Genomic DNA, 13,289 nt, shown 5'->3' with positions numbered 1-13,289 from the left:
ATGTGTGTAGTTGAAATGATAAGATATCCTAGGTATAGTAATGAAAATGAGGCTAACTGTAGACAGCATGTTTGGTAGGACTCCATTTGTCTTAAAAGATGAGGTTTTATCTATGTATTGGTGTTTTTTTATATATAGAAATTTTCTGAAAGAAAGGTAACAGTAGATACCGCTAGGGAGTTAGACATTGGAGATGGACAGTAGTAAGGGCTTCTTAGTATATGCTTGATTTTTTAAAAAATTTATTTTTTACAGTGATCATGCGTTACTTAGAATAAAGAGCTAGTTAAAATAAATAAATGCAGAAAGTAATTGTCTCTTAAGTGTAACAAACAAAATACTAACGATATTGGGTAGAATGAATTTCTGTTGAACACGCCAGAAAATTTTATTGACATTTGCCATATTTATTATTACATCTTCCTTTGCTGTTCCTCTTATCCAAATCAAAGATGAAGCTTTCTCTAGTCTGAGGTTTCAGGAATTTTGCTAGACATAGTCAGCATTGGTGATAAGGTAAACTAAGAAAATTAACTTAGAAATTCTGACCTGGCAAAACAGCTTTTTAATAAAAGATCTTTATTTCCTACAGATTCCTGACATTCAAAACAGCTGGCTTTTAATACACTGCTACTGCATCAAATCGACAATGAACTGGAATGCAAAATCAGAGAGTGTCACCTTACCACCACAGTATCCTAAAAAACAGGCATCTTTTTTGGAGCAAGCTTTAGTAAACACACTTACCACAGCATCTCAAAGTTCTTTAAACCATCCTGGAAGTAACCAAGAACCATGCCTATTTCTCAGTAATTTAAATCCAGTTTCACAGCCACTGCTCAACATCAGAAATTATAAAACTCCTCAACAAATCCCTATTTCTGATATGCATAGTGGGACCATTGTGACCTCACAAACTTCAGTAGAAAGAATAACATATGCAAATGTTAAAGGACCCAAACAACCAAATCACGATTTGCAAATGTCTTCAGGAGTTACACAGGATGTATGGTTGAACTCACCAATGAGGAATTCTATGCTTTCTCATACAGGGACAACTGTATCTCATCAGACTGGTTTTGGAACGAATACACCCAATGTACGTGCACTACAGAATCAATTTCTAACATCAGATACCTATTCTATGCAACTACAAATGATCCCTTCTAATTCCAGAAGAGTTCCTATAACTTATCAAGGAAACCCGAGACTTAACCTACCTTTATCAGAGCAACAGGTTGATTGGGCACAGCAGCGTGCATCCAGTGGATTGACTTACCCAGATTACAGACCACTTCCAAAGCAATATAGTTATTCATCACAAAGCTTTTTGCAGGATCCTACTCTTCAGAAACAAACCCCTATGTCATCTGTATCATTACAAGTTAAAAATAGTCAATCTCCAAATCCTGCCCTGACTTTACAGTCAAAGCAGATTGCAACTGTACCGTCATATCAATATGCAGTTACTCAAACTGACAAAAGACCTCCTCCTCCTCCTTATGACTGTAGGTATGCAAGCCAGCCTCTGCAAAGTACTCAGCATGTTGTTAAACACACTTCTATGGAAGTTCCTCAGAGTCAAGAAATGCACTTACCTGAAACGAGAAAAGACTTTTGTAGAGGCTTTCAGCAGCAGTGGCAAAACCTTAATGAAAATTTCAACACAATGGGAAATTCCTGTAACTTGAGAGTAAATACCAATGTCAATAAGCCTTTTAATGAACCTATTAGATCTTCTGTGGATGGTGTTCAGGCTCTTACTCAAAATAATCAAGAGAAAAGAGTGGATTCTCGAAATCTAACTTCAAATCAAGTACTGGACACAAGTGCCACAAAAGAAAAGTTAGTGAGGGATATTAAAACATTAGTAGAAATAAAAAAGAAGTTTTCGGACCTTGCAAGGAAAATTAAAATTAATAAAAATCTTTTGATGGCAGCAGGTTGTATTAAAACAACTAATAACTCTTACAGTGAATCAGCTCAAAATTGTGGGTTGTCTCTGAAACAAACTGCCAAAATCCAGTCTGGACCACAGGTAACCCTAGGCCCTCCAGATGCTGTGGAGGATAAACCACCAACGATAATGGAATCTGCAGAAGAAACAAATAGAACACACAATACATTGAATTCCAACCTTCAGGACAGAAATTTTAACCAAGTCAGTTCTGTTTTACTAAATTCTGGCTGTTCACAAGTTGTGAGTTCTTTAAAGACATCAACTGTTGAGATTACCCAGGCAATATTAAATAACACCCAGTTTTCATCAGGAAATTTAGTCAACGTTGCACAAAATGTGCCAACAAATTCTGAAGCAACTTCTCTTCCTCAGTCTACATCCTTTGAGGAATATGTTTCAAAATATCCAAATAAAAATAGGCTAATTCTCAGTTTACTTGCATCTGGAAATAAAACTCAGAAGAAATTATTAAAAGATACTAATGAACATATTCATGATTCTAAACTGCATAGTTTTGAAATGAATCCAAATATCCAGAACACTGGTAACCAAGTGAATTTGAAACCCATGGAAACTCCAGGTACTCCAAGTACTTGTAATATAAATGCCAAGATTTCAAACAACTCTTACATTGAGCATAAATCCTTCAATGGAATGTCTTCTAAAAGTGACTCTCACTTTTCCATGGAATTGCTAGCAACGTGTCTTTCTTTGTGGAAAAAGCAACCTTCAGAACCTACGGAAGAAAAACAGTGTAATGAGTCAAAAACAAACACAACAGCAGTTGGAATTTCAAAGCCTGTGGACATCTGTGACAAGAGTCCATTTTCAACTGTGGGAAATTCTCAGAATAAAATTGCAAACAGCTCACAAGAAACAGTTTTATCAATGGTAGCACAGAATTATGAGTCTTCAGGAGCAACTACTACAAAGGGGATTGCTGTAGTATCACCCTTAATTCTTTCAGATGTCAAAACATTGTCTGTCAAAGGTATAACACCTGAAGCTTTACCTGAAACAATGTATCCAGTTATTAAAGAAGGCAGTGTTTGTAGCTTACAAAACAAATCAACAGAAAATACTGCTGCTTTGAATGTTAATGAACCAGTGACAAGTACCACAAGCACCAAGATTTTCCCACTAATTCAGAAGGATAAGCAAAGTGAATCAACTAATACTAATTCAGAAGTCACACCTAATACCAATCAAGGAAAGCATAACAAATCAGAACCAGATATCCAGTGTCCTGTGAGTGATCAGCAAACCACATATATATCAAAGGACAGTGATATCGTGGGCAGAGATGTATTACAGATTGGCAGTATTTGTTCTCTTGTTGAAGGTGATACCGCTTATAATTCCCAAATAGCAAAGATATTCAACTTGCCCTCTTTGCAAAAGGTTGAGCCACAGAAACCTCTACCCAATCACCAAGTAATGAATAATAGACAAAATGAACAATTTGACAGTATCACTGGAAATAAAGACTTTGTCTTTCAAAAAGAGAATTTTGTACAGTGCACAGATGTTTCACATAAAATAACTGATCAGTCAGAGTCACTGCAACCTCCAGAACCATCGACTTTGAAGTACATTGGAGCAAAGAGTGGAATTCTTGAGCAAGGCAGTTTAGAGCATATCACTGAAAATGAAAGCATGGCTAATGATATGTGTTCACCAGCTGCTATTCAGCACAATAGTTACCCTCAGGAAGCAGCTCAGGATCCTACAACAAATGAGAATCTCAAAGATAAGACATCAATCTTATACCTACATGATCAGCTGTCAGAACTTTTAGAAGAGTTTCCCTATGGTATTGAACCTGTGAACATGCATGAAGGTTTTGTGGTCCAACCAATGGCACACCGAATCTCAAAAGCTCAAACTTGTGATAAAACCAGTTGTGACTCCAAAGACTCAACAGACCAGATACAAATTACAATATTAAATTCAGAGCAAATGAAAGAATTATTTCCTGAACAGGACGATCAACCCAATGAGGTAGACAAACTGACAGAGCCTCAGAAAGAAAAGCCTGTCACAAAAGAAGGGAACCAGTGTGACCCACAAGCACATACAGTTGAAGAAACCTGTGATTCTGTAATACTGGATTCAGAAAAAGATGATGTCCGTTGCTGTGCATTGGGGTGGCTGTCTATGGTTTATGAAGGAGTACCTCAATGCCAGTGTAATTCCACTAAGAACTCAACTTCAAAGGAAGAAAAAGGGAAAGATCCACGTTCTCCTTTGGAGACCAATGGTTATAAACAAGGAGAGAGAACTTCTGACAGAGATGTTCCTATTGCATTTAACAGTCCTCCAAATAATCAGCCGAAGATTCCTCTGACTTGTCCAGTTGAGAAAAAACCTTTTCCTGAAACAGAGCAAGGCAGGAATATAAAAGATAAATCCAAATCAGAACATAACAGCTCATTAAGGACAGAACAAGAATTATCTGGTCACTTTTTATCTAAAGGTGATAAAAAACCAGATTCTTTGCAGAGTCACAAAAGAAAAAGAAAACTGCAATTTCATGAGATAACTTTTCATTCCACTAACAAAATTGCAAAATTTTCTCAAGAGAGCCTGCAGAGGAAGCTCATGGCACAAAACTTACGACCACTAAAACCAAAGATGGGTTTTTTGACAAGTAAAAATAAAGATTTGCATGTGAAGAATGGTTCTTTGGTACAGTCAGTATCACCGGAAAAGAGAAAATTGAAAGCAGGTGGCTCTAAAAAAGTTTTGGAAAAGAAGTTAGATGAAGGGAGCATACTTGATTCAGAGATAAAGAGGAAGAGGTATGATAAACAAGAGCAGAATAAGAATGTGGGAGGTGGTGCATTTAAATTCTGTAACCCTTTCTCAACCACAGGTGAAAGAGCCAGGATTAAAGAAAAGACAGTGTCAAATGTTAAGTCCTCAGGCTCTATGGATAGCTCATCTAAAATTAATAGAGTTCTATCACCAAAGGAGTATTTATCAAGGCAGAAGCATAAAGAAGCATTAAAGAAAAACTATCTGAAAAATGTACCATGTGATTCTCAGTATATGAGGTCCAATAAACTTTCTACGCGAGTGGGAAGTTGTGGGAGATCAAATGAGAGACACAATGGCAGTGTACAGACCTCTAAGGAATCATTAAATATTGGTACAAGCCATGGTAAAAACCTCAAAGCCCATCATTCCAAGGAGTCTAAAACATACGTTTCAAGGAATATTAAAGGAACGGTTGGTGGAAAGCAACCTGATAAAATGTGGATTGATAAAACCAAATTAGACAAAAATTTAAGTAATGTAAATAGTGACGTTGAATTCAGCCAAATGGCTTCCCAAGCAAAGGATCAAAGGAAACTGTATCTGAACAGAGTTGCATTTAAATGCACTGAACGTGAGCGCATTTGTCTCACAAAATTAGACAGTTCACCCAGGAAGCTTAATAAAGAAAAGAGACCAGAAAGTAAACCTAAGACCCTTTTACCTGTAAAAGATACCACAGAGAAACTAAGCATGCTGGAGTTTAAATTATGTCCAGATGGACTATTTAAGAATACAAACCCTGTTGAAGACCAGAAGGATCTGCCATTTACTCCTAGGAAGGAGCAAGCTCCTGTGCAAGGTCCAGTATGATTTTTTTGATGGTGTCTGCAACATTGTAATACTGTAGTTCAGCAAGTGACAGAGCATCTCTCCTGACTTCCCTGTAACTAGGAGAGACTTAAATGCATTTTGCCTTTACTTAATATTTAGTCTTCTCAGTAAGTTGATGGTTCATTGGGCAATATTTGTTTTAAGTTTGTGTCCCACTTATTTTAAATTATACTACATTCACATTAAAGACAAGAGGTATATAAAATTGTAAGGTTTGCCAAATACAAAGATTTCCTTTTGTGCCAAGAAGTGAAAAACATTCTTTGTGCTAAGTCAGAAAAGCATCAAGTGTACATTATTTCAGGTCTTGCCTTTGTTCATTCTCTTTTGGGGCTTGCAGTTTCAAAGCCCTGTGAATTTGAAATTTTGGTCTAAATGTTAGGAGATATGTAATGTTAATGAAATCTTTTTGTACATACGGAAGTGGTTTGACTTACTGTCATCTTTGAAGCAGTTGGTGATTGTGTTATCACTAAAGTTAAAGTGGTACCTTGTAGTCTACTCATGAAATACGCAATGAGAGGATCTTGGAAGCAGTGTTGTCCATTGTTGAGTTACCAAACCCGAATGGAAATCATGACTGTTGGTTAGTTGAAGGATAGAATTCTCAATGTAGTGCAAGATGGAAGGAGAAAATAGAGGACTCATTATTTGTGGTAGAAGGAAACATTTATGGGTTGTGGATAGTATATGTAAAACATTGTGTTGAGAAACCCAGATTGGAAAACTAAAGGATTTGAATGGAAATCGTAGTTTCTCCTGTACTGTGTTCAGACAGTATCTGTTTGGGTGCATAAAATTACAATGTAAATAAGGTACTTTTTCTTGGAAGGTGGTAGGGATATATGAGTATATAGAGTATAAAATTCATCTTGTGAAGTACTGGTGATTACACTTGGTTCTTAAAACTAGATCCTTAGAATCTGAGGGCCTGATTGGAAGTGGGTGCAGCAGCAGTGTGAGGTACATTCTGTCTCATGTGCCCTTAAGTACCTTGAGATGTGTTGGTGTTCAGCCCAAGTGGGAGAAACATAATTACATAATGAAGGTAAACTTTTAAATTGTGAGATTTAGGCATGTCATATGGGAGAAAGCATTTTTCCAGGCCCTTTTTAGTTATGTGTGAATATATCTGATGCCTTCTAAAATCTAATTTAGGCTTACATGGTTTTCCTTCATTATAGTACTAAAAGAGATGAATAGCAATATCTAGAGATCTGAAAATGAATATTTAAATAGTTTCAGGAATAAAAAGTACAAAAGAAGACTGGTTAAAATGTGTGACTGAGGAGAAAAGGATGCCGGAAGCCAACCAAGAAATAGGTAAAGCCGTCTGTTTAAGTTTTTATTTTACTTACCTGGCACTCTGTCATATATAAGCTGGATTACAGTTATGAAACTATTGTGAAGTTTGGTTTTTATCCATATTCTTTTAAAAGGCAGTTCAGTGTCTGTATGAGTGGTAGGAAGACATTCTCTTATTTTTTCTCTCATGCTGTGGACAGAGAAGTAGTGATCTATTTCCTTTTAACAAGAGAATTCTAATCACAGTGACTTAAGACAAGGGGTTGGCATACTTCTGCTGTGTAGATAGGTTTTGCAAATCATAATGTCTCTCCTAAATACTCTAACATTGCAGTGAGAAATGGCTGTAGAATAATGAATGAGCATGGGCTATGTTCCGATTAAACTTTACCAAAACTTGCTAGAGGCTGGGCTTGGCCCACAGGCATACCCTGTTAGCCAACCCCTAGATTAGATTATTTGCAAGTTAGTTAATTAAATTCTCAAAACCAGGGAGACAAAGATGTTCCCATTTATCAATGAGAGGTTAGATCATTTGGCTGAAGTTACATAGCCAGTAACTCAATAGGGACTTGAACCACATCCCTCTCTTCAAAGTTTATTAACTGTGGAATTTGAGTTATTTTGATGACAAGACTGATGCTCCTAGTTTTTTGTTTTGGTTTTGGGTTTTGTTTTTTTTTTTTTTTTTGCTGGGAAGGGTTTTGGGCTGAGGGCCAACCAGAAAACCAGAATTTTTAGTATCTGATTTTTAATTAGTGGAATGAATGTATTTTGTGTTTTAGGGTTTTGCATTGAGAACTGGAACCTAGGGTTCAGGAATTTTATTTTAGTTTTGGTTAATTAAATACACAAAGAAGAGTTCATAAGAGTCTTTTGAAAATTGGGAGAAGCAGAATTTTGCCAGGAGCAACAATAAAGACAAGCAAGAGAAGAAGTGTGACAAAGGTTGAGAAGAGCTTATAAAGAATATATGTAAGCAGGCATGTAGAAATGGAGTCATACGTTGAAGATACATAAAGGGAAAAAGAAACCTGAATGAAAGAATTGAAGGAAGAAGAAATGTACACTCTTAATTAGAACAGGAAGACAACTGAAAGAGGGGAAAATGAATTAGTGAGAGAGTAGAAAACACACCCCTACAGTTGGAACACAGGAAGTGAAATATGAGAAAGATGGAAATGGGTGTGGAGATTGCAGCAAGAAAGTACCTTGGAAAAAGGGAGGGCCATAAGGCCATAAGTTTTGCCTCAGAGAGAGTTGAGAGGCATAACTTGAATCTGAATCTGAAAATACTCAGAAGACAGATATATGCACAGGTTGACCAGAGGCTCAGGGAGCAGCATGAGCTAAACAACAGACATGAAGATACCTGCAGACAGGATGAGCAATAAACACTGAAGGTGGGACATCAGTACTCAGGATCACTATGAAAATGACCCAAAGCAGGGCCCAGGTGCAATGAGAGATGCAGCAGGGTGAGAGAAAAGCTAAGAAACAAGTCCAGAGCTCTGTCAAAAGTCTTACGAGACTCAGGGAAATCATGAAAGACAGAACATACCAAGAGGAAGAGGCTGGAGAACTGGAACTCCCAGAGAGCTATAAAAAACACACTTTAGATAAGCGACACCTAAATTTGGTGGCAAAGGTTGGAGCGTAGATGGAGCAAGCCGTGAAACTGTCAGGGTGAGGTAGAAGAAGAAGAGGTGACAGAATCCAGCGGAAAGCAGCTTAGAGCTGCACCTCAGGTATCAGCATTCATAACAGAAAGCTGATGTGCACGGAGAGGAATTTGAAACATAAAGAATTAAGAGTAACCGTCCTCTGTTACCAGAAAAATAAAGAAAGAAGAGGACAGAGTGCTTGACCCACCCAGGCAGAAAAAGGTAAAAGAAAACTTATTCAGAAAGGAGTGGCTAGAGCAGGAATGTAAAGTACGGGAATTCAGAATTGGAACAGCTTCTGAGATACAGAGGCACATCTAGAAATACACGGAAAGAGGAAAAGCTGGCTGGGCCCATCAAAAAAGGGATAGTGAGGCTAATGACAGCACTGAAATAGTCTAAAGAAATAGAAAAATACAGATATTTCTTAGAATACCTAGTGCATAGCAAGACCACAATATGCAAGCTGTACTTTCCATTTACTCTTTGGAACTGGCTTGCGTTTGTGCTTTTTATATTGCTAGTTTAGATGGCTGTTAAGAAAGTCACGTTCATAATAGTGTGCAAATAATAAGAGTTTTTATTGGGCAAGGGTACAGGTAGAGGAGAATAGCCCTGGGCAGTGAAGATGGGGATGAGGTTAGAAAACAGCCCCCAAAGGAGAGGCAAGATGTCCTGTGTATCTACTTTATAATTCTGTAGGTAAAGGGCCATAATTTGTCACATTTAACTCTTTCCATTTTTTATCCCAGAGAACAACGCATGTTTTCCGTCTCAATTTATACTGATTGTATACTAGTCACTAACATTAAGAGTAATAAAGTAAATAAAATTTTTGTTTCCTTAGATGATAATGTTTTGGCTAATTCAAGACTCTCCAAGAGAAGTTTCAGTGCAGATGGATTTGAGACACTACAAAACCCAGTAAAAGATTCAAAAGCAATGTTTCAAACCTACAAAAAGATGTACATGGAGAAGAGAAGCAGAAGTCTTGGTAGCAGTCCTTTAGAATAATTTTGAGACTTTAACTCTTCTGATGGTTCTCTAATTGCCACAAGAAAATTTCTGTCACTTTCTGTTCGAATTATTTTTCCGGAAATACTCAGATTGCCATGATAAAATTTCTCAGAGAGTTTGGTTACCATTTTAGGTTATGTATATCATTGAAGTTACTTAATTAAATTGGCTTGAGAACCTTATTTGTGGGTAGCAGACATAAGAAATAGATGGTATTTGTCAGGGAAACCATAGGTATTGAATTCTGACATTATTGAACCAGTTTACCATTATTTTAAAAGGAATTATTATATTATCCATCCTAAGGGAGACCTGTTCATTACTTAAGGACTTGTTTATTTCCCCTGGGACTGTATTTTTGTTTCTAAAACTTATTAGCAAAATTTATTTTTCAGAAATCCTCACTGTGAATGTCAAAGTATATTCTTAAGTATTTTATACGGAATTGTAAACTTTTTGTCGGAGTCTTGTTTTATACTTGTTAAACTGAACATAATTTTTGGATAATGTTTAAACATTACTTTTCATACTTGAAATAAACACCTATTTTTAAAAACGTATATCCAAAACAGTTTGATTTGTGTTTGATTTCCTGCCCTCACAACAGCACATTTTAGAAAGGTGTTTTTAAAAGGAGAAATGCTAATTAAGCTGTCACAAGTAAATATTTTCAGGTTCATTCATTAGAAGAGCAAAAATTTACTAGGTTCAGGAAATTGCAAGGAAGGCAAAATATAACTCTTCAGATGTTTCTGGGCTTTATTTTATGACTACTAGAAGTAGAAATGTGTTGTTTTCATAAAATATTAATGCCACATAGTTCACACATACTAAAACTACATTTCTGGGAGTAGAGAGAAATGGAGAGTTTTTTAGTTGGATGTATAGTTTCAGTTTTGCTAGTGCGAATATTCTTACCGCTATTGAACTGTGCACTTAAAAGTGCATGAGATGGTAAACTCATATGTATATTTTATCACAAGTTTTAAAAATACATTCTGAAGACTTCAGAAGACTGAGCTTCTCAAAATATTAAATAGCATGCTTCCATAGGAAAAGCTATTGTGCTCATCCTGAGCAATGTCAATAGAAGGATCAGTTAGAAAAGCAATGATTGGTAGAACTGGCACCATAGCACCAGTCAAGGCAATGCAGTGGTTCCGAACTATGAATATTAGTGGTCATTATATTGGTCATTGTATTCTTTTATTTTTAAATGTTTATTTTACATTGGAGTATAGTTGATTAACAGTGTTGTATAGTTTCAGGTGTACAGTGAACTGATTCAGTTATACATGTATCTATACTTCTTCAAATTCTTTTCCCATTTAGGTTTTTAAATAATATTGAGCAGAGTTCCCTGTGCTATACAGTAGGTCCTTGGTTATCCATATTTTTATTGGGGTATAGTTGCTTTACAATGTTGTGTTTGGTTATCCATTTTAAATATAGCAGTGTGTACATGCCAATCCCAAACTCCCTAACTATCCCTTCTCCCCTGGCAACCACAAGTTCATTCCCTAAGTCTGTTAGTCTGTTTCTGTTTTGTAAATAAGTTCATTTGTATCAGTTCTTTTTAGATTCCACATATAAGCGATAACATACGATATTTCTCTTACTTTACTCAGTCTGACTTAATTTCACTCAGCATAACAATCTCTAGGTCCATCCATGTTGCTGCAAATGGCATTATTTCATTGTTTTTAATGACTGAGTAATATTCCATTGTATATATATATACCACATTTCCCTTTATCCATTCCTCTGTCGATGGACATTCAGGTTGCTTCCATATCTTGGCTATTGTAAACAATGCTGCAATGAACATTGGCGTGCATGTATCCCTTCTGACCATGTGTTTCTCCAGGTATATGCCCCAGCATGGGATTGCAGGATCATACAGTAGCTCTATTTTTAGATTTTTAAGGAACCTCCATACTGTTCTCCATAATGGCTTCACCAATTCACATTCCCACCAACAGTGCAAGAGGGTTCCCTTCTCTCTACACCCTCTCCAGCATTTATTGTTTGTAGATTTTTTGATGATAGCCATTTTGACTGGTGTGAGGTGATGTCTCATTGTAGTTTTGATCTGCATTTCTCTAATAATTAGTGATGTTGAACATCTTTTCATGTGCCTCTTGGCCATCTGTATGTCTTCTTTGGAGAAATGTCTATTTAGGTCTTCTGTCCATTTTTTGATTGGGTTGTTTTGATGATATTAAGCCACATGAGCTGCTTGTAAATTTTGGAGACTAATCCCTTGTTGGTCACTTCATTTGCAAATATTTTTGTCCATTCTGTAGGTTGTCTTTTCGTTTTGTTTATGGTTTCCTTTGCTCTGCAGAAGCTTTTAATTAGTTCCCATTTGTTTATTTTTATTTTCATTACTCTAGGAGGTGGATCAAAGAAGATATTGCTGCAATTTATGTCAAAGATTGTTCTGCCTATGTTTTCCTCTAATAAGAGTTTTATAGTGTCCGGTCTTACATTTAGGTCTTTGATCTAGTTTAAGTTTATTTTTGTGTATGGTGATAAATAATGTTTTAATTTCATTTTTTTACATGTAGTCCTGTTTTCCCAGCACCATTTCCACCATTGTATAATCTTGTTTCCTTTGTCATAGATTGACCGTAGGTGCCTGGGTTTATTTCTGGACTTTCTAACCTCTTTCTATCAATGGACCCATTGATCTATATTTCTGTTTTTGTGCCAATACCATACTGTTTTGATGACTATAGCTTTGTGGTATAGCGTGAAGTCAGGGAACCTGATTCCTCCAGCTCCGTTTTTCTATCTCAAGATCGCTTTGGCTATTTGGGGTCTTCTGTGTCTCCATACAAATTTTAAGATTTTTTGTTCTAGTTTGGTGAAAAATGCCACTGGTAATTTGATAGCGATTGCATTGAATCTGTAGATTGACTTGTGTAGTATAGTCATTTTCACATTATTGATTCTTCCAATCCAACATGATATATCTTTCCATCTGTTTGTGTCATCTTCGATTTCTTTCATCGGTGTCTTATACTTTTCAGAGTACAAGTCTTTTGTCTCCTTAGGTAGGGTTTTCCTAGGTATCAATATTCTGTTTGATGCAGTGGTAAACGGGTTGTTGTTAGTGTATAAAAATGCAACAGGTTTCTGTGTATTAATTTTGAAACCGGCAACTTTACCAAATTCATTGATGAGCCCTAGTAGTTTTCTGGTAGTATCTTTAGGATTCTCTGTAGTATCATGTCACGTGCAAACAGTGACAGTTTTACTACTTCTTTTACAATTTGGATTCCTTTTATTTCTTTTTCTTCTCTGATTGCCGTCACTAGGACTTCCAAAACTATGTTGAATAAAAGTGGCGAGAGTGTACATCCTTGTCTTGTTCCTGATCTTAGAGGAAATGCTTTCAGCTTTTCACTGTTGAGTATGGTGTTAGCTGTAGGTTTGTCTTATATGGACTTTACTATGTTGAGGTAGGTTCCTCTCCCTCACTTTCTGGAGAGTTTTTATCATAAATGGGTGCTGAATTTTTCCAAAAGCTTTTTCTGCATCTATCAAGATGATCGTATGGATTTTATTCTTCAATTTGTTGGTGTGGTGTATCACACTGATTGATTTGTGGATATTGAAAAATCCTTGCATCCCTGGGATAAATCCCACTTGATCATAGTGTATGATCTTTTTAATGTATTGTTGGA

The 13,289-nt window shown here is 36.4% G+C and overlaps 1 protein-coding gene across 10 annotated transcripts in view; it reads left to right on the top strand.

Annotated features, from left to right (window-relative positions):
• RESF1 (retroelement silencing factor 1) overlaps positions 1 to 10,150 on the top strand; it is a 32,256-nt gene extending 22,106 nt beyond the window's left edge. For 6 of the 10 annotated variants that reach the window (XM_007175673.2, XM_007175671.2, XM_007175674.2 and 3 more), the window contains 3 exons: positions 593 to 5,579; positions 6,851 to 6,934; positions 9,428 to 10,150. In XM_007175673.2, coding sequence (XP_007175735.2) covers positions 650 to 5,579; positions 6,851 to 6,934; positions 9,428 to 9,594 — 5,181 coding nt within the window. In that variant the 5' untranslated portion in view covers positions 593 to 649 and the 3' untranslated portion in view covers positions 9,595 to 10,150. Of the gene's footprint in view, positions 1 to 592; positions 5,580 to 6,795; positions 6,935 to 9,427 lie in introns of all 10 variants that reach the window. The other 4 variants (XR_009009721.1, XM_057556637.1, XM_057556636.1 and 1 more) reach the window with 4 other exon arrangements.
• The last annotated feature ends 3,139 nt before the right edge of the window (positions 10,151 to 13,289 follow it).

This window comes from Balaenoptera acutorostrata, chromosome 11 (assembly GCF_949987535.1).
Source record: "Balaenoptera acutorostrata chromosome 11, mBalAcu1.1, whole genome shotgun sequence".
NCBI classification, from domain to species: Eukaryota; Metazoa; Chordata; class Mammalia; order Artiodactyla; family Balaenopteridae; genus Balaenoptera; species Balaenoptera acutorostrata.
The sequence above is the reverse complement of the archived record's forward strand: the minus strand, read 5'-3'. Positions and strand labels throughout refer to the sequence as shown.